This window comes from Sminthopsis crassicaudata, chromosome 2 (assembly GCF_048593235.1).
Source record: "Sminthopsis crassicaudata isolate SCR6 chromosome 2, ASM4859323v1, whole genome shotgun sequence".
NCBI classification, from domain to species: domain Eukaryota; kingdom Metazoa; phylum Chordata; class Mammalia; order Dasyuromorphia; family Dasyuridae; genus Sminthopsis; species Sminthopsis crassicaudata.
This window is the reverse complement of record NC_133618.1, coordinates 669,663,052-669,681,729: the sequence shown is the minus strand read 5'-3', so window position 1 is coordinate 669,681,729 and position 18,678 is coordinate 669,663,052. Positions and strand designations below refer to the sequence as shown.

The 18,678-nt window shown below is 34.0% G+C and overlaps 1 protein-coding gene across 1 annotated transcript in view; it reads right to left on the bottom strand.

Annotated features, from left to right (window-relative positions):
• The window catches only part of PCDH15 (protocadherin related 15), a 2,229,510-nt gene that overhangs the window by 187,986 nt on the left and 2,022,846 nt on the right, over window positions 1-18,678 (bottom strand). The window contains exon 26 of the mRNA XM_074297067.1: window positions 1,260-1,400. Within this exon, the coding sequence (XP_074153168.1) occupies window positions 1,260-1,400 (141 nt within the window). The remainder of the gene's footprint in view (window positions 1-1,259; window positions 1,401-18,678) is intronic.

The window sequence follows — 18,678 nt, the reverse complement described above, 5'->3', positions numbered from 1 at the left end:
CCTTACATTTATCTTTTAATTTGTAATGTGATCATGTGTGTATATGTATATGTCTAGACTGTATGTATATGAATGTGCATTTACATATGTATACATATAGACTAGATTGATGTTTTTAATAATGTTGTATATTCCTAGTCCCTAATACAAATCAGAAGGTCAAATCACTGAAAATATGCCTTAGAGAATTGTTTGTAAGACTGAAAAGTAAAGGCTCCTTCTCAAAATCATATAACTTTGCTAGGATGAATCAGAGTTAGAGTGGAAGGAACTCAGTTATTCCTGACTTCAAGGCCAAGTCTCTATCTACCAGGCCATGAAGTTTCTTATGGGAATTGAGATAATGTGCTTTGGTACAGGAATAAAGTTATGATAAATGCTTACATATCGGTATTATTAATAGTGTCCTCAATTCAGTAGCTTCCTATTTTGATTAATTATACTTTCTAATTATCTGCTAAGCTCCTAGGTAGCAACCAGGACTGCTGAAGAGGAGATGTGGCCATTTTGTTTTCACCTTTTCAAGGTCAATACCATGAAGCAAATCCCCTGATGCTCTTCTCTATTCATGACTCCAAGAATAGATAGAGCTTGGGGGAATCACCATGTGACAAATGAAAGATTTCCTTTATCTGGAAGACCACTCTAGAATTTCAGTCTCTGACTTAGCAAGAACTAATTTAAACACATCCTAAACTTCATCGAAAACCACAATACATTTGAGGATAACTATATATTTTAAGCAGAGAAATATCTGACACATAAATGAAAATAGGATAATAAAACATAAAAGGAGATGATGGAAACTAACTAAAAATAGCTCCAAATTTAAAAAAAAAAAGTAATTCTTGAACTTACTTGGGAAAAATATTATTTTAAGTAATGGAAACCAAGTAGTTTACTTATGGTTGAAGAGTCATTATTATATTTCTAATATAGTATCTTATCTTAGTAGACAGGTACAAACTGGGTGTACTTCATGCACCACATTCTAAAATGTGTTAAAAGAAACCCAAATCAATCAGACTATAAGATCCTGGAGGGCAAATAATATCATTTGCCTCTTTATATAGCTCTAGCACTTAATAAAATGTCCTGCAGAAAGTAGGAGCTTAATACATTTTTATTGATTGATTGATAACCAACTATTCACAATGTCTTTTACAAAACTGGAAAAAGAAGATATTATTTCCAAAGTCTAAAATAAGAGAGAGAATTTGGCATACAAAACAAGAAACAAAGAATAGTGACAAATTCACCTTAAATATTGTACTGGGTTCTTCATTGAGATTCACTCGAGTGATAACACGTCCTGAATATTCTTCTATGTCAAATATGCTTGCTGGGTAAGGATATTGTTTGTCTTCCACTCGGTACCGCACATGGCTTGCTGGTAACCCCTGGAATATAATTGCATGCTATTAAATTATCATTTACAAAATGAAAACAGAAAATATTGAAAATCTCAGACAGTTCCAAAGTTTAGGTTCTTTTACAAGTGAATAGCAGGTTTCTTTGATGAACTTCCCCCATTTTAAAATGCAGTAAATCCTATATTAGAACAAACTGGGCAGAAGGCCAGTCTCAATTGGAATCTAAATTACAGAGCATTTGAAAAGAAACAATATTCAGGGAACATTCATTTATATCATAATTCTCTATCCATATCTCTACCAATATCAATAGTGCCATAGAAGATGTAGACCTAGACAGAGACACAGACAGATATGAAAAGGGTGCTCTGGATAGCTACAATTAGAGATATGTATATACACATTATTTTCTTTTTTGCCTTTTTTTTTTTTTTAACAATAACAATCTTCAGAAAGCTTCCAGTGTTTCATACTGTAAAATAACAGCAACTCCTTTTACACAGATTTCTAAGGTCTGCAAGCTCTTTACATACATTATCTTATTTGATCCTAAAAAAAAAAAAAATTCCTAGGGTATAATGTTCTCTCCATTATACAGATAAGGAAGGTGAGACCAAGGGAGGTAAATGAGTCCAACATTATACAGCTCATGATATCTAAGACAGGAGACCTGCCTTAGATTCAGGTCTAAAGTTTTCCTGATGCCATATTAAGCATATCATGTACTATGACAGACTGCCTCTCAAAATAAAAGGTACAAATTAGAGGACATAGTTTCTCATAACCCTTTGATTCAATGACTGTTCACTTTGCCAAGACTTGACTCTATATTTCTTGACTCAGTGCCAAGGCTCCTAACTTTCACCTCTCCATCTCCAAAAATGCACTATTTGGGGTTTTCTCTTTATCTTTTATTTGGGTTGTTAAGGAACCAATAAACTAATCCAGATTCATTGGCTTCATAAGAATTTAAAATTAGAGATTCAAGCGATGTAAAGTTTGTCCAGTTCATTTGAGGCACAGAGAGAAATACATTGCCTAGAGTCCAGCAGGGGTAAATGGAAGTATTAGAATTTATTTTCAGATATTTAACCTTTTCCTCTCTTGGATGGCGGTTATATTTAAATATCTTCACATAACAATGCTGGCTACACACTGATTCTGGAAAGGTTCAGTGATATTGTGTTGCAGGACTGCCTTTCCTAAGCTTCTTAAAACCATGTAAGTGGTGGAATACTGTTTTTCAATAATCAATGAATCATTATTTATGAAGATATTTCAACCATCACTGAAAAATCTGTATAAATACAAATATCATCCAAGAGAGAAAAAGGTTAACATTTTAAAAGGGAAATTTAAAAGGTACTTCTTTTTTTTTTTTTGTTTGTTATTGTTATATTGTTATTCAGTCATTTCAGTCTGATTCTTTTTGAGCCTATTTGGGGTTTTTTTGGCAAAAATTCTGGAATGGTTTGTTATTCCCTTCTTCAGCTCATTTTGCAAATGAGGAAACCAAGCAAAAAAGTATTAAATGATTGGTTCAGGGACACATAGCTATTAAGTATTTGAGGAGGTTGGATTTGAATTCAGGATGATGTTTTCTCAACTTCAAGCCTAATACTCTATCTGTTTTGCCTTTTGGCTGTCCAACAAAAATTTATTAGGAAAGAAATTTTGCTAAGGAAGCAAAATACAACAATATCAACTCTGAAAGAGTTTGCATTCTCTTGTCCATTTTTTTTTTTTTTTTATTTCACAGCAACCCTGAGGACAGAATACAGGGGAGAAAAACAGAATTGATTTCTTTTTTCTATATGTCAGTAGCAAACATTCTCCCAGCACTATACTGTCCAAAGATTTTCCCTTTTACATTTAGGGAAATATTGACTTTTTCAGATCCTGTTTCCATGGTTGTCTGTGTGGGTGTGTGTAAACAAACACTTTTTTATATTGTTCCTTAACCTATTTTTGAAGTGTCAGATATGACCCAAAATACCTCAAAGCAATTTTTGGCTATAAGAAACAAGAAAGTATACAGAACAGTGAATGACAATTCCCCCTTCCCTGACCATGATTGTGCTGCTTCAACGCCATCTAGAATGTTGTGTCCCGTAATGACCATCATATTGCAGGAAGGGAACTGCTAAATTTGGCTTATATGGAGGAGGACTACCAGGGAGGCTGGGAAATCAGAGCATAAGGGCTGATGTTTGAAGGAATTAATGCTATTTTCCTTGAGAAGATTTAGAGGAGGCACATGGAAGAATGTTCATGGCTCTCATGAGGGAACAGCAGAATGTAGAAAGCAAGCCTGAGAGTAAGCATGATTCCTGGATTCAAGTGGACTGGGGTTCAAGTGGCTTTGATACATGCCAGTGATGTGATCCTGAGCAAGTCAAGGAACTTCTCAGTTCTTTACACAACTCTATAAGTTTAAGGTTTTTTTTTTTTTTTTTTTTTTTTTTGTTTGTTTGTTTGTTTGTTTTTGTTTTTTTTTGTATTTTCAAAGGAAGTTCTACACTAATGAAATCTAGTTTAAAATGTGAATGAGACATTAGTCTTGATAGATTATGGTGCAATGTGTAGAAACTTAAAAAGAAAATTTGATCTGAGTGCAAAACCTTCTGACAATTAGATGCACACAAGGAGGCTCCTTTCAGAGGGAATCACATTCAACAATCATTTTATAAAAGAGGGAAACTGAGACTTTGATTTTATGAGTATCCATGGATTAAAAGCCACCAACATCACCACTTGTACACTATTAGAGTTCTTTGTTAGGATTCTATTGCTCTTCCTCCTGTCCTTTGCCTTCTAATTTCCTTCAAGTACCATGTGAAACCCCACCTTCTAGAGGAAGCCTTTCCCAACTTCTCTTAAGTGTAAACCTTTCCCTATGTTATTATTTCTCATTTATCCTGAATACAGTTTGTTTATACATAGTTATTTTTTATTTTATCTCCTATGAAATTATACATTCTTTGAGAATAGGGACTCTTTTGCTTTTCTTTATATTTCCAGCATATACCCACTTAATAGTACTTCATGAATGCTTATTTACTGAATTATTTGAATTTAGAACCATCTCTATATGTACGTGCATATGGTGGCTTGCCCATAGCAGGATTAGGCTCCTGAAGTCAGGAAAACAAAGACATTAAGGAATCAAATAAAGGAAAATTTAGGTTGGAAATCTAACTGTGGAACACATCCTAAATTCTGCCACAATTTTAATGGTTTCATTGTATCTCAAGATTTCTACCATGTGTTATAATTCTATTTTTCTATTTCTCTCTCTCTCTCTCTCTCTCTCTCTCTCTCTCTCTCTCTCTCTCTCTCTCTCTCTGACTTTACACTAACCCCAGTCATATTTTAATTAAAGGTCGTGTATTATTTGTCTCTCCATTTGATAGCCATCTCCTGGATAGACTAGGCAGAAGGCTTACCAAGTGCAACTCTGCTCCCTTTCCCTTGCCCACTGTGGAACAATGATTAAATTAACTCGACCATTGTTCCTCCAAAAAGTTTGTTAGACTATTCCTCTCTGGACCTTTCACCTTCCCTGAAACTTTTAATGATGATAATGATGGTGCTGATGATGGCTGTTATAGTGAAGTCAGCTAGCATTTTTATAACATTTTAAATTTTACAAAATAATTTTCAAGTATTATTGCAAGTAAATAAATAAGCTAACATTGGGAGGTAGGTGCCAATATTACCCCCACTTTATAGATGAGGGAAGTGAGGTAGTAAGTGTCTGAAGCAGAATTTTTTATTCCAGGTCTAGTGTTCTATTGACTGTACTAGACAATATTGCCTTATTTGTATACTTTCCCTATTAGAATATAAGCTCTTTTAAAGACAAGGTTTACATTTGATTTTGTATTTGTATACTCATAATTTAGTACAGTGATTAACAACAACAACAAGTCATGAAATATTTTCATTTATTCTAGATTTTCAGGAGTAAACTTTTTTGGGAAAAATAATCCAGGCTTCCTTAAGCACAATGAAGGAAATATAGAGAGATAAGGACTGATATTCCCCCACCCCTTCTTTTCTCCCAACAGGATCTTCACTGGATTTGTCATTAGAAGGACAACTATTTTCAGAAGTCTGAATATTAAAACTCAATCAGACATGCCTCCAGAGATTTTTAAAGGAGACATGTCAACACAGCCATTTGTTTAAGGAAGCCCTTTAAAAGTTTGGTCTTGGTTTTCTAAGTAAATAATGACTTGGGGTGATCTCTGAAGGGAACATTTTTGATAGCTAGATTAGATGCCCCAATCCCAATAGGGATGTTGGTTGAATAATCAGCACTTAGGACATGTAGCTTTAAAAAAAGGGAAGACAGAAAGGAAATAAAGATAAAAAAAAATGCTTTGCTTTTGCTAGAAGGTTAACATCATGGAAACATCAAAATTCCCAAAAGACAAAAAATGGAGGTCTGTCATCTCATCTGTTATTTTCAATTATTTCATATTTCCTGGACTCCTACACAAAATACATGAAAACGCTTGGTGGAATCTTTTTTTTTTTTTTTTTTTTTTTTGAGTGAAAGAACATAGATATTTACTCATATTATTTAAATAATTCCATTTCCCTCCATAAATGATTGCATCAATTCATAGCATCATCAACAAACCAGTAGGAAATCTACTTTCTCATAACCTATCTAACAATGATTATCCTCATTTTTTGCATCTTTGCTAACATTTTTTGTAAAGCTTTTTATTTTAAAAACATATGGATGGATAATTTGACAACATTGACAATGACCCTTGCATAGCCTTGTGTTTCAGATTTTCTCTTCCTTCTCCCCACTCGCTCCCCTAGATGGCAAGCAATTCAATATATGTTAAACATGTTAAAATATATGTTAAATCCCATATGGATAAACATATTCACACAATTCTCTTGCTGCACAAGAGAAATCAGATCAGAAACAGAAAGTAAATGAGTAAGAAAACAAAATGGGAGTGAACAACAAAAAGAGTGATTCATATTGAGTTCCCAAAGTCCTCTCTCTGGGTGTAGATGGTTCTCTTCATCACAAGATCATTGGAACTGGCATCAATCATCTCATAGTTGGAAAGAGTCACATTCATCAGGATTGATCATTGTATAATATTGATGTTGTCAGTACAATGATCTCCTGTTTCTGCTCATTTCATTTAGTTTCAGTTCATATAAGTCTCTCTAAAATCATCCTCCTGACCATTTCTTATAGAGCAATAATATTCAATAACATTCATATACAATAACTTCTTTAGCCATTCTGTAACTGCAATATTGACATCCACTCACTTATAAATATATTTTATTATATATTACATGTATATAATATATATTTATTATTATATTAATATTACATATTAATATTACAATATTAATATATTGTTATATATTATAATTATATTAAAATATGGGTTTATTTTGTATCCTGCAACTCTGCTAAAGTTGTGAATTATTTCTAGTAGTTTTTTAGTTGATTCTCTAAATATACCATCATATCATCTGCAAAGAGTGACAATTTAGTCTTGGTGGAATCTTTTTAAAAGAAAAAAATTACTTACATTTAAAACTTTTAGGAAATGGAAATTGGTGACTGGACCAAGCCATGAAACTGTATAAAATTTGTTCAAACTTCAATTTATAAATTTGCATTCTGTCTTCTTAAATTAAACTTAAATTTACAGTTATAGAAAACAAGATGCAGAGATTTAGAGTTGAAAGAAATTTAGAGAGTGTTCCAGTCCAAATCTCTCCTAATTTGTTCTTTATTTAGATAAGATATTTTTTTTTACCATAATGTCCTAATTAAGGCTTTTTTTCTTAAAGTTTTTGATGGCTTTTCATTTTACATAAAGTCATTTTCATATGTATGACCTTATTCAGTCTAGTGATAAAAAGGGGAGGAGAAATGAACCAGAGAAACTGATCCAGTGACGCTATCTTATGTCACTGGCAAAGGATGCCATATTCCATACTTAGAAATTCTTACCTGCCATAGCAGAAAAAAGGAGGGGCTAAGATTAGTTATTGTATTCATCTCCCCCATCCCATCTTATTAAATGACTACTGAATGAAATTTGCCTTTTAATTGAATTTTTAGCTCAAAGACATGAGGCCCAGAGTAAAAGTGAATAAATTCAAGTCACAAAGGAAATAAGGAACCAAGTCTAGATTTGAATCCAGCTGCTTTGTTTCCCACTCAAGTTATTTCAACTACTTTCTCTCCTTTGGCTTTATTTATGCCTGATTTAGGTTGGTATTTCTGGCAGTTATACACAGAAACATAATTTTTTTTTTAATTGCTAAATATTCACAAAAACTTAAACACATGCCAGTGCCAATGTCAAAAGTCAAATTCATACTCTTTTAAGACAATAAGTATGGCAGACATAAGGCTTTCTTTAATAGAGGAAGATTATCTTAAACTTCATGACTTTTGACCACAGCTGGAGTCTCTTTGAACCATTTAGGGATTTATATACACACCTAAAGTATTCAGCAAATATTGTTTTTCCACATAGCATATTGTTTGGAAATTAGGACTTTAATCTTTCAGTGTAAAGCAAGAGGTGCAACTTTTCTCATGCTCTATAACATGAGAATTAAAGTCATACATCACAGCAGTGAGGAAGAGCACAAGCAAGTACAATAATCATTATTTGGGGCTCAAAATCCCCTATGGGGAATCCTCTGATAGTCTATTTCCTTGTCTTCAGACAAAATCTTCTGGGCCCCTTTGGGCTAGATTTTTTTTTAAAAATACCATTCAAGAATTAGATTTCATAACTGGCCTCAAAAATCTATTCCAACATTTGATATTCTTTGTAGTCTGGAAGGTCAATGGATCGTAGTTCTAGAGCTGGAAATGACTTTAGAGGCCCTCAAGTCCAATTCCCATTTTACAAATGATTAATCAACACATAGAGAGATGAAATGATTTGTCCAGGGTCACACAAATAATAACTTTTTGCCTTTTTTGGTATTCCCAGAATGTAGGATAGAACCTCCATAATCCTCATGACCTCGATTATTATTATTTTTTTTCATGTCCTAAATTATTGAAAAAAAATGAAGCAACTAAAGCAGTATTTGAACTTGAGATTCCTTGACTTAGTCCAATATTTTATGCCATATGTAATAGCATCATTCAATTCCTTCCTTGTATCTGATCCAAAATCTCAAACTGCAGTTTACCATTTGAGAATCATAAGACATAGAGCATTTTGATGTGTTTTTGTGCTTTGAATATTATGATTTATATTCCAGGGGGAATGAACAAGAAGATTGTTTTTACCTAGAAATTTTGTCTTCATCAGGATAAAGAAAACAAAAAAAACTGTCATTGGTCCCTAGAGATTTGTATTTGAGTTCCTAATCCTGCCTCAATATTTACTACCCCATGAACACAAGCATCAATCAATAAATATTTATTGTTCGGTTATTTTGGTTGTGTGCGATACCAAAAGCCTCTTTGGGATTTTCTTGTTAAAATATACTGGAGCATTTGCCATGTTCTTTTCCAGCTCATTTTACAGATGAAGATACAGAGGCTAATGGAGTTCAGTGACTTGCCCAGCTAGTAACTATCTGGGGCTAGATTTGAAGTCATGAAGTTGAATCTTCCTGACCCTAGCTCAACTCTTTATCCATTGTACCATCTATCTGTGGACAACATTTAAGTACCTATTACATGCTAGGCACTATGCTAGACATCATTTCCACTTTATCAACATCAGTTTCTTCCTCTGTTATCTGAGAGCATTGAAATATTCTATTTCTAAGGTCCTTTCAAGATCTAAATCTAATGAACCCACAGATATTTATAATTCATTTCTTTTGGATCTTCCTTTTCTTTTAATATTTTTTTTCTGTCTCTTCCCCATTGTCTCTGCCTTTATGAGATACAGTTTGAAACAAACTTTTACAATAAAGATTATTAGGGTGTTTTTTTTTTTAAATGCACACCAAGTTGTCCATGTATAATTTAGATTATGGGCTGACACTGGCTAGATTTTTCAGTCACACTGGTAGATATGTCAATCACTAGCCTTTTTTGAGTTGAAACACAGCTGGCCATTGAAGTTAATCTAAGCCTTTGATATGAGATCATATAAACAATTTCCACAAACAATGGTTTATAAGATAAAAAGGGCCTTCTTATTTCTATTATTTGTTAGGTGGATGCATGAATATAGCCCTTTATCAATTAAAGTTCTACTCTGGTACTTCATCATGGCACAAACCTAGAAGACTTTCTAATAGGATTCTGAAACCTGCAAGTTAGCAGAGTTATGTTTGCATTCCATGTTCTTTCACAAGACTTTCTAGTCACAAGACCAGTATTCTAGTCTTTCTTCCCTTCATTAGGAACATCACAGCAGTCTCTCTTAGTATGACTCATTTTTTAATTCTTCCCTCTCCAATCCATTCTCTATACAGCTGTCAAAATAATCTTCCTACAGCAGAAGGATAGCCATGTACCTCCCCTGCTTGGGAAGAGCAAAACAATTATTCTCTTCAATGATTCCTTGAGAATATTAAGATAAAATTTCAGTTCTTTAGTGGTAGTTAAAATTTTCACCATCTAGCTCTAGTTTGAAGGTTGATTTTGTATCACATCCCTTTTAATGTATTCTATTTTCTGGTTCTTACCCATGTCTCTTAAATGCTTTAACTTCAAAGTTCAAGTCATGTGTCAATTTTTATTGAGAAACTACTATGGGACACCCATCCCACTAGGCTCTGTCCTTGGGTCCTCTCCTTACCTCTTTCTATAATATTTTAGTGATCCTATCAGCCCCCAATTATTCAATCAAACATTAAATACTTATTGAGCACCTACTATGTAACAGGCATTGTGTTAAGTGAAATTGTCATCACTATGTTAATGTCTTAAATTCACCTATCCTGATGTAACTGATCTGCTGCCATCCCAACTCACATATCGAACTTAATTTCATACATCCCAAAGCAGATGTCCAATAGAAAGCTCAAATGTCTCATGTCTAAAACTGAACTCATTCTCTTTTCCCTTAAATCTCCCCTCATCCTTCCATATTACTAGAGAGGGCAATGCCAGTCTCTCATTCCCTCACCCTCACAAACTAGGAATCACCCGAGATTCCTCATTATTTCTCAACTTTTGGATCCAATCTATTGTCAAGGCTTGCCAATTCTGTCTTCGTTACACCTTGTTCTCTCTCTCTCTCTCTCTTTTTTAAAAATTTATATATTTTTTTCTTTTTTATTATTTTTTATAATTATAAAATTTACTTTGACAGTACATGTGCGGGGCAGCTAGGTGGTGCAGTGGATAGAGCACCAGCCCTGAATTCAGAAGACCTGAGTTCAAATCTGGTCTCAGACACTTAACACTTCCTAGCTGTGTGACCCTGGGCAAGTCACTTAATCCCAGCCTCAGGGGGGAAAAAAAAAAAAAAAAAAAAAAGACAGTACATATGCATAGGTAAATTTTTTTTTTTTTTTTTTTTTTTTTTTTTTTTACAACAATATCCCTTGTACTCCCTTCTGTTCTGAGTTTTTCCCCTCCTTCACGTTGTTCTCTTTGATAATGTTATCATCCGGGTGTAGATCCTCATCACTTTATGTTGCTAGTGAGTCTCCCTACCTCAGATCTCTCCCCATTCCAATCCATCCTCCATTCAGCCATCAAAGAGATTTTCATAAAGTCAAGATTCAATCATATCAACCCCATCCCTTACTCATTTAAATTCAGTGGCTCCCTATTGCCTCTGGGATCAAATACAAAATCATCCACTTGAGATTCAAAGCCCTTTATGACCTTACCCCCTTCTACTTTTCCAGTCTATTTAAACTTCACATCACTCATATTTATTTTGTGATGTTATGACACTGTTTTATTTTTGATTTTCCACAAACAAGACACTATCTTTCAGCTCGAGTCAGAATCCATTCATTAGAATATTTCTTGAAAAGTTCCCAATTTAGGGGGCAGCTAGGTGACACAGTGGATAGAGCACCAACCTTGAATTCAGGAGGACCTTAGTTCAAATCTCATCTCAGACACTTAATACTTCTTAGCTGTGTGACCCTGGGCAAGTTACCTTAACCCCAGCCTCAGAAAAAAAAAAAAAAAAAAAAAAAAAAAAAAAAAAAAAAAAAAAAAAAAGAAATGTTTCCAAATTTTCTGTTACCATCAGAGCTTCTCACATTATGGGAAGTTTCTTCTTCTACTTCTTCTAATAATATTGCCCATTTAATACAAAAATACCCTGAATATTTTCAATATACAAAACAAAGCATGAGATTTTGGAGTCAAATGCCACCTAATATTCTAGCTGTGTGACTCCAGGAATCACACAGAACCTTTCTAGACTAAGGTTCCCCAAGTAGACCCCTCAGGTCCTCTCCAGCTCTAAATATCTGAATTTCATTGCCTATAGAATCTGGGGAGAGGGATTATGATTTCACTGGTATGAGGGAAAACATCCCTACCATTGTGGGTTGGCTCCTTCTCTGAAACTTACTGTCTTTGTGAGTTGTGTTGAACACTGAGAATAAATTGACTTGCTGAGGGTCACAGTTAATGAGAGACTCAGATTAGATTTTAACCCAGGTTCTTTTAAGTTAAAGACCAGGTATCTATCCATGATATAATGTTGCCTCTTGAGAGTAGCATAAAACTCTCACCTAAACCTTGTCTCATATGTAACTGAACATAATTGAAGCTATTCATGGAGAGGTTTTCTTAAAATTTTTCCTAATCCCAAAGGTCTTTGATCACTCCTTCTCCCACATCTTCCATGAAGAAATAGCCCTAACCCTTACTAAGGCTAACCCTCTACCTGATCAAGAGATTCAAAAATGGAATCTCTTGATTCCATTCACTGCATCTCCTCTAGACTGCCACTTCTCTCATCCTCATGTTGTCATTTATCTTCAGTTTCTCCATTTGGATTGTCTCCTTCTCTATAGCTAATAAACATGTCCATGTCACTCCATCCTCAAAAAAAAAAATCACTTTATTCTACTATCCTTGTTAATTATTGTCTGATTTTCTTTTTTTTTTTTGAAAAAAAATTATTTTAGCATTTTCTTTACAAATTGAGCTCAAATTTCTCTCTTGTCCTCCCACAATTCTTCCACCCACTGAAAAGGGGAGCAAAATGATATCAATTAGATATGTGAAATCATGCAAAACATTTCCATATTAGTCATATTACAACAACAACAATAAGAAAAAGCAAGAAAAACAAAGTGAGAAAATGATGCTTCAATTTGCATTTAGAGTTCTTCAGTTCTCTCTCTGGAGATTGATAGAATTTTTTTTTTTTTTTAAATCATGAGTGTTTATGCTTCAGTTCATATTGAGAGTTCTCCAGTTCTCTTTCTGGAGGTAGATAGCATTTTTTTAAAAATCATGAGTCCTTTTTGAATTGATTTTGGGTCATTGTATTGATCAGAGTAGCCAGGTCTTTCACAGATGATTGTCATACAATATTGCTGTATATTTTCCTTCACTTAATTTTCTTCCCATAATTATTATTTCTATCTTTTAAATCCTGTCCTTGCTCAAAAGTCTGCTTTGTTTCTGACCACTACCTCCCTTAATTTGCCCTCCTTTTTACTACCTTCTCCTTCCTCCATGTTCCTCCACTTCTATTTCTTTATTCGATAAGATAGATTTCCATACCCAACAGTGTGCACATATGTTCTTTACTCTTTGAACCAATTATGATGATAATGAGGTTCAAATATTGTCCCTACCTTCTTTTATTTCTTTATTTTAAAAAAATCTTCCTTGTTCTCTTTTATTGAGTTAATTTTTCCTTTTTTATCTTCTCCTTTTCCCTTCTTCCAGTGCATCATTGTTGTTTATTTTTTTTTACTCCTTTTTGAGGAGATCATTTCAACATAATCAACTCACATTCAAGCTTTTTGTCCAGGTAGACTCCTTCTAAACACTCTAATAATGAAAAAGTTCATAGGAATTTAAATAGTATAGTGTAATTTTGTATCCTTTTATACTTTTTTATGTTTAACTTTTTATTTTTCTTGAGTCTTGTATTTGAAAATCAAATTTTCTATTCAGTTCTGATATTTTCTTCAGTATTGTTTGAACGTCCCCTGTTTCATTAAATGTCCACTCTTCCCTGCAAGATTATATTGTTTTGTGAGATAAGTTATTATTGGTTGCAGTCCTAATCCCTTTGCCTTCGATAATGTCATATTCCATGCCCTCTTTTTCTTTAAGGTAGACATTGATAATCTTGTGTGATCATGACTATGGTTCCATGATATTTGAATTATTTCTCTCAGCCTGCTTGCAATATTTTCTCTTTGACCTGGAAGCTCTTTAATTATGTTATTGTATGCTTAGGAATTTTCATTTTGGTAACTCAAGGAATGAGCAGTGTATTTTTTTTCAATTTTGATTTTACTCTCTGAATCTAGGAAATCAAGGAACTTTTATAATTTCTTGAAATATAATGTCTTAGTTGCTTTTTTTATCATGGATTTTACATAGCCCGATATTTCATAAAACATTTCTCTTGGATTTACTTTTTAGATCATTGAGTTGTTTTTTCAACTTGATCTTTCACATTTTCTTCTTCTTTTTTATCCTTTTCACTTTGTTTCTTCTTCAACTGGATGTGAATAGTTTTGAATTTTGTGAGTCTATTGTACTTGTGTTTCTGAGACCATTGTTTTGCTCAGAAGAGCTGAGTCATTCATATTTGGTCATCACAAATCTTGTTGATATTGTGTTCAATTTTTTCCTAGTTCTGTTCATTTCCCTTTATATCAGTTCATACAAGTCTTTCTGGTTTTTTTTTTCTTCAATCTCTCTGCTTATTATTTTTTTTATTGCATTAAATCCATATACTACAATTGTTCAGCCATTCCTCCATTGATGGTCATTTCTCCAATTTCCAATATTTTTTCCAGACTAAAAAGTATAGCTATAAATATCCTTGCATGTGTAGGCCTTTCCCCCCTTTTTATAATCTTTTTGGGATATAGACCTAATAGTAGTATATCTGGATCAAAAAGTATGCACAGTTTTGGTCACTGTTCTAAATTGCTCTCCAGAATGGTCAGAGCAGTTTACAATTTGCCAACAGTGCTTTAGTGCCCCAATTTTCCAACATCCTCTGAAACATTTAGAACTTCATTTTTTTGGGTCACATTACTTAATTTCAGTGAGATTTTATTACACCTTTTCCATTTGACCAATTCTATTTTTAAGGTGTTGTTTTCTTCAGTATTCTTCATGCCTCTTATTAAGCTCTTAACTCTCTTTTCTTATTTTTCTTTTATCATTCACATTTTCCTTAAATTTTCCTCTACCTCTGTTACTTAATTTTTGAGCCTGGAACTATGACCACTTTCCATATTTTCACAGAGTTACAAGCTCTAGTACTCCTTTTTGTTTTGGAACTGAGATGAGGACCCTTGCACACTTGTGAAGAACCATATTCTTCTCTGTTCTGGGACTTTAACCAGGGCCCCACTCCCCTGTATCTTTCAATTTTAGTAATCTCCTTGACCCTGAAACTGTGACCTGGAATTGCAATATGAAAGGATCCCGAACTTGATGCTAACAAAATGGACGCAGTTGCTACTTGTTCTCCACCATCTCGATTCTTATCTAATAACAACATGTGGAAGATATTATGCTCGTATTCTTTTTTGTTCTTAGCAAAGAGCCTGCTATATGATAAACATATGATTTCTCTCTCTCTCTCTCTCTCTCTCTCTCTCTCTCTCTCTCTCTCTCTCTCTCTCTCTCTCATTACTTGATCAATCTATTTTCTTAAATAGCTATACACAAAGTTCAGAGTAGGAGAAGAAAGTCAAAACATAGAAGATGACATCATAGCAAACAGAAGAGCTCCATCATCTGAAGTTAAGATGATTCTTAAGAACTGAAAGAATGGGAAGTCCTCCTCATCCCCTTTACCACAGTCAATGATTCTTACTTTATTCCATTTCCTTTCTCTTTTATTTTTGTGAAATAGAAGTACTTTTTAATTAGCTAATTGTGAAACTTCTGGATTTGGAGATAAAAAGCCATTTTTTGATTGCTCCAAAGTATTTGTGGACCAAAGGAGAAGGAGGTGGGAGAGGGGCACATTTAAAATGCTTTCTTTGTTCTCTGCCAACTATAGGGCAAGATTTGTGAGTCCTGAATTATGCTGTGGTCTCCTTTGCTGTTGAAGATTTAGAATCTGATCATATATTCTTCTGTGCATTTATAGCTCTGGACACACATCACAAATTCTCTGTGGGATTTAGATAATCTTTGTGTGTTTCACTGACCTCTAGACAGACTGGCTGGTTCCTCAGCAAATTCCCAAGCTTTATCACAGGAGGACAGGTCACATAAATTCTTCCCTATTTACTGTCGTTGATCTCGCTAGCCCAAATAGTCAAATGCAGTTAAATATACAACTAGGGAAAATGGATTCTCCTGCCTCATCTCCCAGGTTGGTTCTTGGGTCCTTGTGTTGATATGCCAGTAGAATGTAAATTTCCTGAGGGCAGAACTATTTAAATTTTGTCTTACCCCAAGAAATTGCCTGGCACACAGTAGGAATATCAAGATGAGTATTGGCTTACGCAGGATTTCTGGCCTTATTACTTCAATGCTCTTGTACAGTTCTCTGTTCTCTCATCAAGTTATCTCCATTTTCCTTGTCTTTTTACGTGTTATATCCCCAAATACAGTGTAAACTCCTTGAGATCAGAAACAATTTTCTTTGGATCCTTAGTACTAGCATAACACCTTTCATAGTTAGGTGCTTAGTTGATTTGATTTGAAATGAAATGGTCCAGGCCTTGTAAGATCATCTCTAGCCTGGAGAACTTTGTACAGGGTAGAGTTTTTTCCCAGGACCGCTCCAGAAGAGCATCCTACCATGGTCCTACTTGTTCCCATTTCATTCATTTATTTCTAGATTTGTCTTGGAAACTTACAAAGAAGCTAGTATCATTACGGAAGCCATAGCGGGAAGCTTACAAAATGCATCAGAATTACTAGGGAATGTTAGTTATACTGAAAAGTTAAGCTTTTGAATTTTGTGAAAAGGAGATATGACTACTAAGGACCCAACTAAGTTAGCTAGAGGTCATCTAAGGGAAGGCACTAAAATTAGGGGAGATTGGAGAAAGTGGAATTTTAGTTGGGACTTAAAGGAAGCCAGAGAGTTTGGGTAATTGGAGTGAAAGGAAAGTATCCAAATCATTAAGGATAGTCAAAGAGAATACCTAGAAAGGAATAGTTTGTGGAATAGTCAGATACTCAATCAAACCATAGGTGTTAGGGAATAAAATATAAGAAGATTGGAAAGGTAAGAGGGGTCTAGATTATAAAGGGCTTTGAATGCCAAACAGAGCTTTGGTGTGCATGTGTATATGTGTAAAAATGCATGCATATGTGCAATGCACACTGTGTATATTTATATGGATGTATATGTATGATGCATGACCGTGTTCATGTTTATATGTACAATATATCATATAGCAGGCACACATGCATATATATATATATATATATATACAATGTCTGTTTAAACCTGTGTGTGTGTGTATATATATATATATATATATATATATGTTTATATGTATATATGTATGTATATGGGTGCATATGTGCATGTACTGTACTTTACACTATGCTACATACACTAATTGATTGCATTTTTTGGATTGTACCATAAGATACTGTACTACATATATGCACACATGTGTGTTTATATATGCATGTATGCAAATATGTATATATGCCTGAAGGTGACTCACAATCTCAGAAATGAGAGAGCCAAAAGCAAAAAAAATCTTTCGTCCATTCTAAGTTCAGGGTCAATGCCTTAGCTAAAAGTGTTTTGTAATATTTCAGAGGAAAATACAGGCTGCCTAAGAAGTGATTGAAAGTAGAAAAAAAGGCTGCTGCCCGTTGAAGAATGAACACACATTGGGACTGTCCCTGGAGAAGAGTCCAATGGTCCAACAACCTGAATTCAAGTCCTTGGTTCATCATTAGCTAGTTGTGGGATCCTAGTCAAGTCATTTAATATCTCTCAGTCTCAGCTTTGGGAAATCAGATTGGAATCATAAGATACAAGCTCTAACAATATGGATCTTTCAAATTTTCAAGAGATAAAAGATTGGAATATAACTAACCATATTACACACAGAAAGAAATGGCAAAGATAAGGATAAGTACAAAGTGACATGAGTATTCGTTTGTGAAGTGGGAATTATCTAAGGAAAGGGAATCAGAGAAGACTTTGGGTGAAGTCATTGGGATCTGACTATAGATTTTTGAAGCAGAAAGAACATTCTACATAGAGCCATTCTTTGCAGTAGTTTTCTGATGTTTCTGCCTGCCTCACATCTTCCTTTACTTCAATCTATCTTCTGTTTAGCCATTGAGGCAATTTCCCCAAAGCTCAAATAGGTCTGTATCACTCTTCTACTTAATAGCCTCCAATAGCTCCCTATTGCTTCCAGGATCAAATTCAAAACCTTCTGCCTAGTTTTCAAAGCTATTTGTAGCCCATATCCTTTCCCTTATTCTAATATCTTACTTCCTTTCTCAATGCAATGACAGTGGACTTTTTATGTTCCAAGGGAAAAAAAACAAAAAAAACCTGAATCTCTCAACTCTGGACATTTCTTTCACTGTTCCTTTGCCTGGAAAGCTCTACCTTCTCATCTTCATCTATTCATTTCCCTGGCTTCCATTAAGTCCCAATTATAATCACATTTACAAGAAGCCTTTCTTATCCGCTCTCAATGTGCCTTCTCTCTGTTAATTATTTCCTAATTATCTCTCACACATATACATATTATGTATATACACACACATAGACATATTTATATATACATAAATATGTCTATGTGTGTGTGTATATATATGTAATTAGCTTTGCAGATATTTGTTGTTACATTAATTAGCTAATTTGTTTTTCATTAATTTGTTGAGAGAAGAGATTATATTTTATCTCTTTTTTGTTTCTTTAGTATTTAACATAGTGTCTGGCACATGATAGGCACTTCATAAATGTTTTTGATGAGATAGTGGGTAATTAGAAGAAAAAAATGAGGATCTAGGTTTCAGTGGGGGAAGGTGAAAGATGTGAAATAGTAGAGTATTGAGGAAAGTGTTTTAGAGGTAGAATGGATAGGGTTTTGAAATGGATTATATATAACAGATGAGAGAAAGAAAGATTTGGAAGGAAAAATCAGGGTTTGACTATTTAGTGACAGAGAACTATAAGGCAACTATGAAATAGGATAA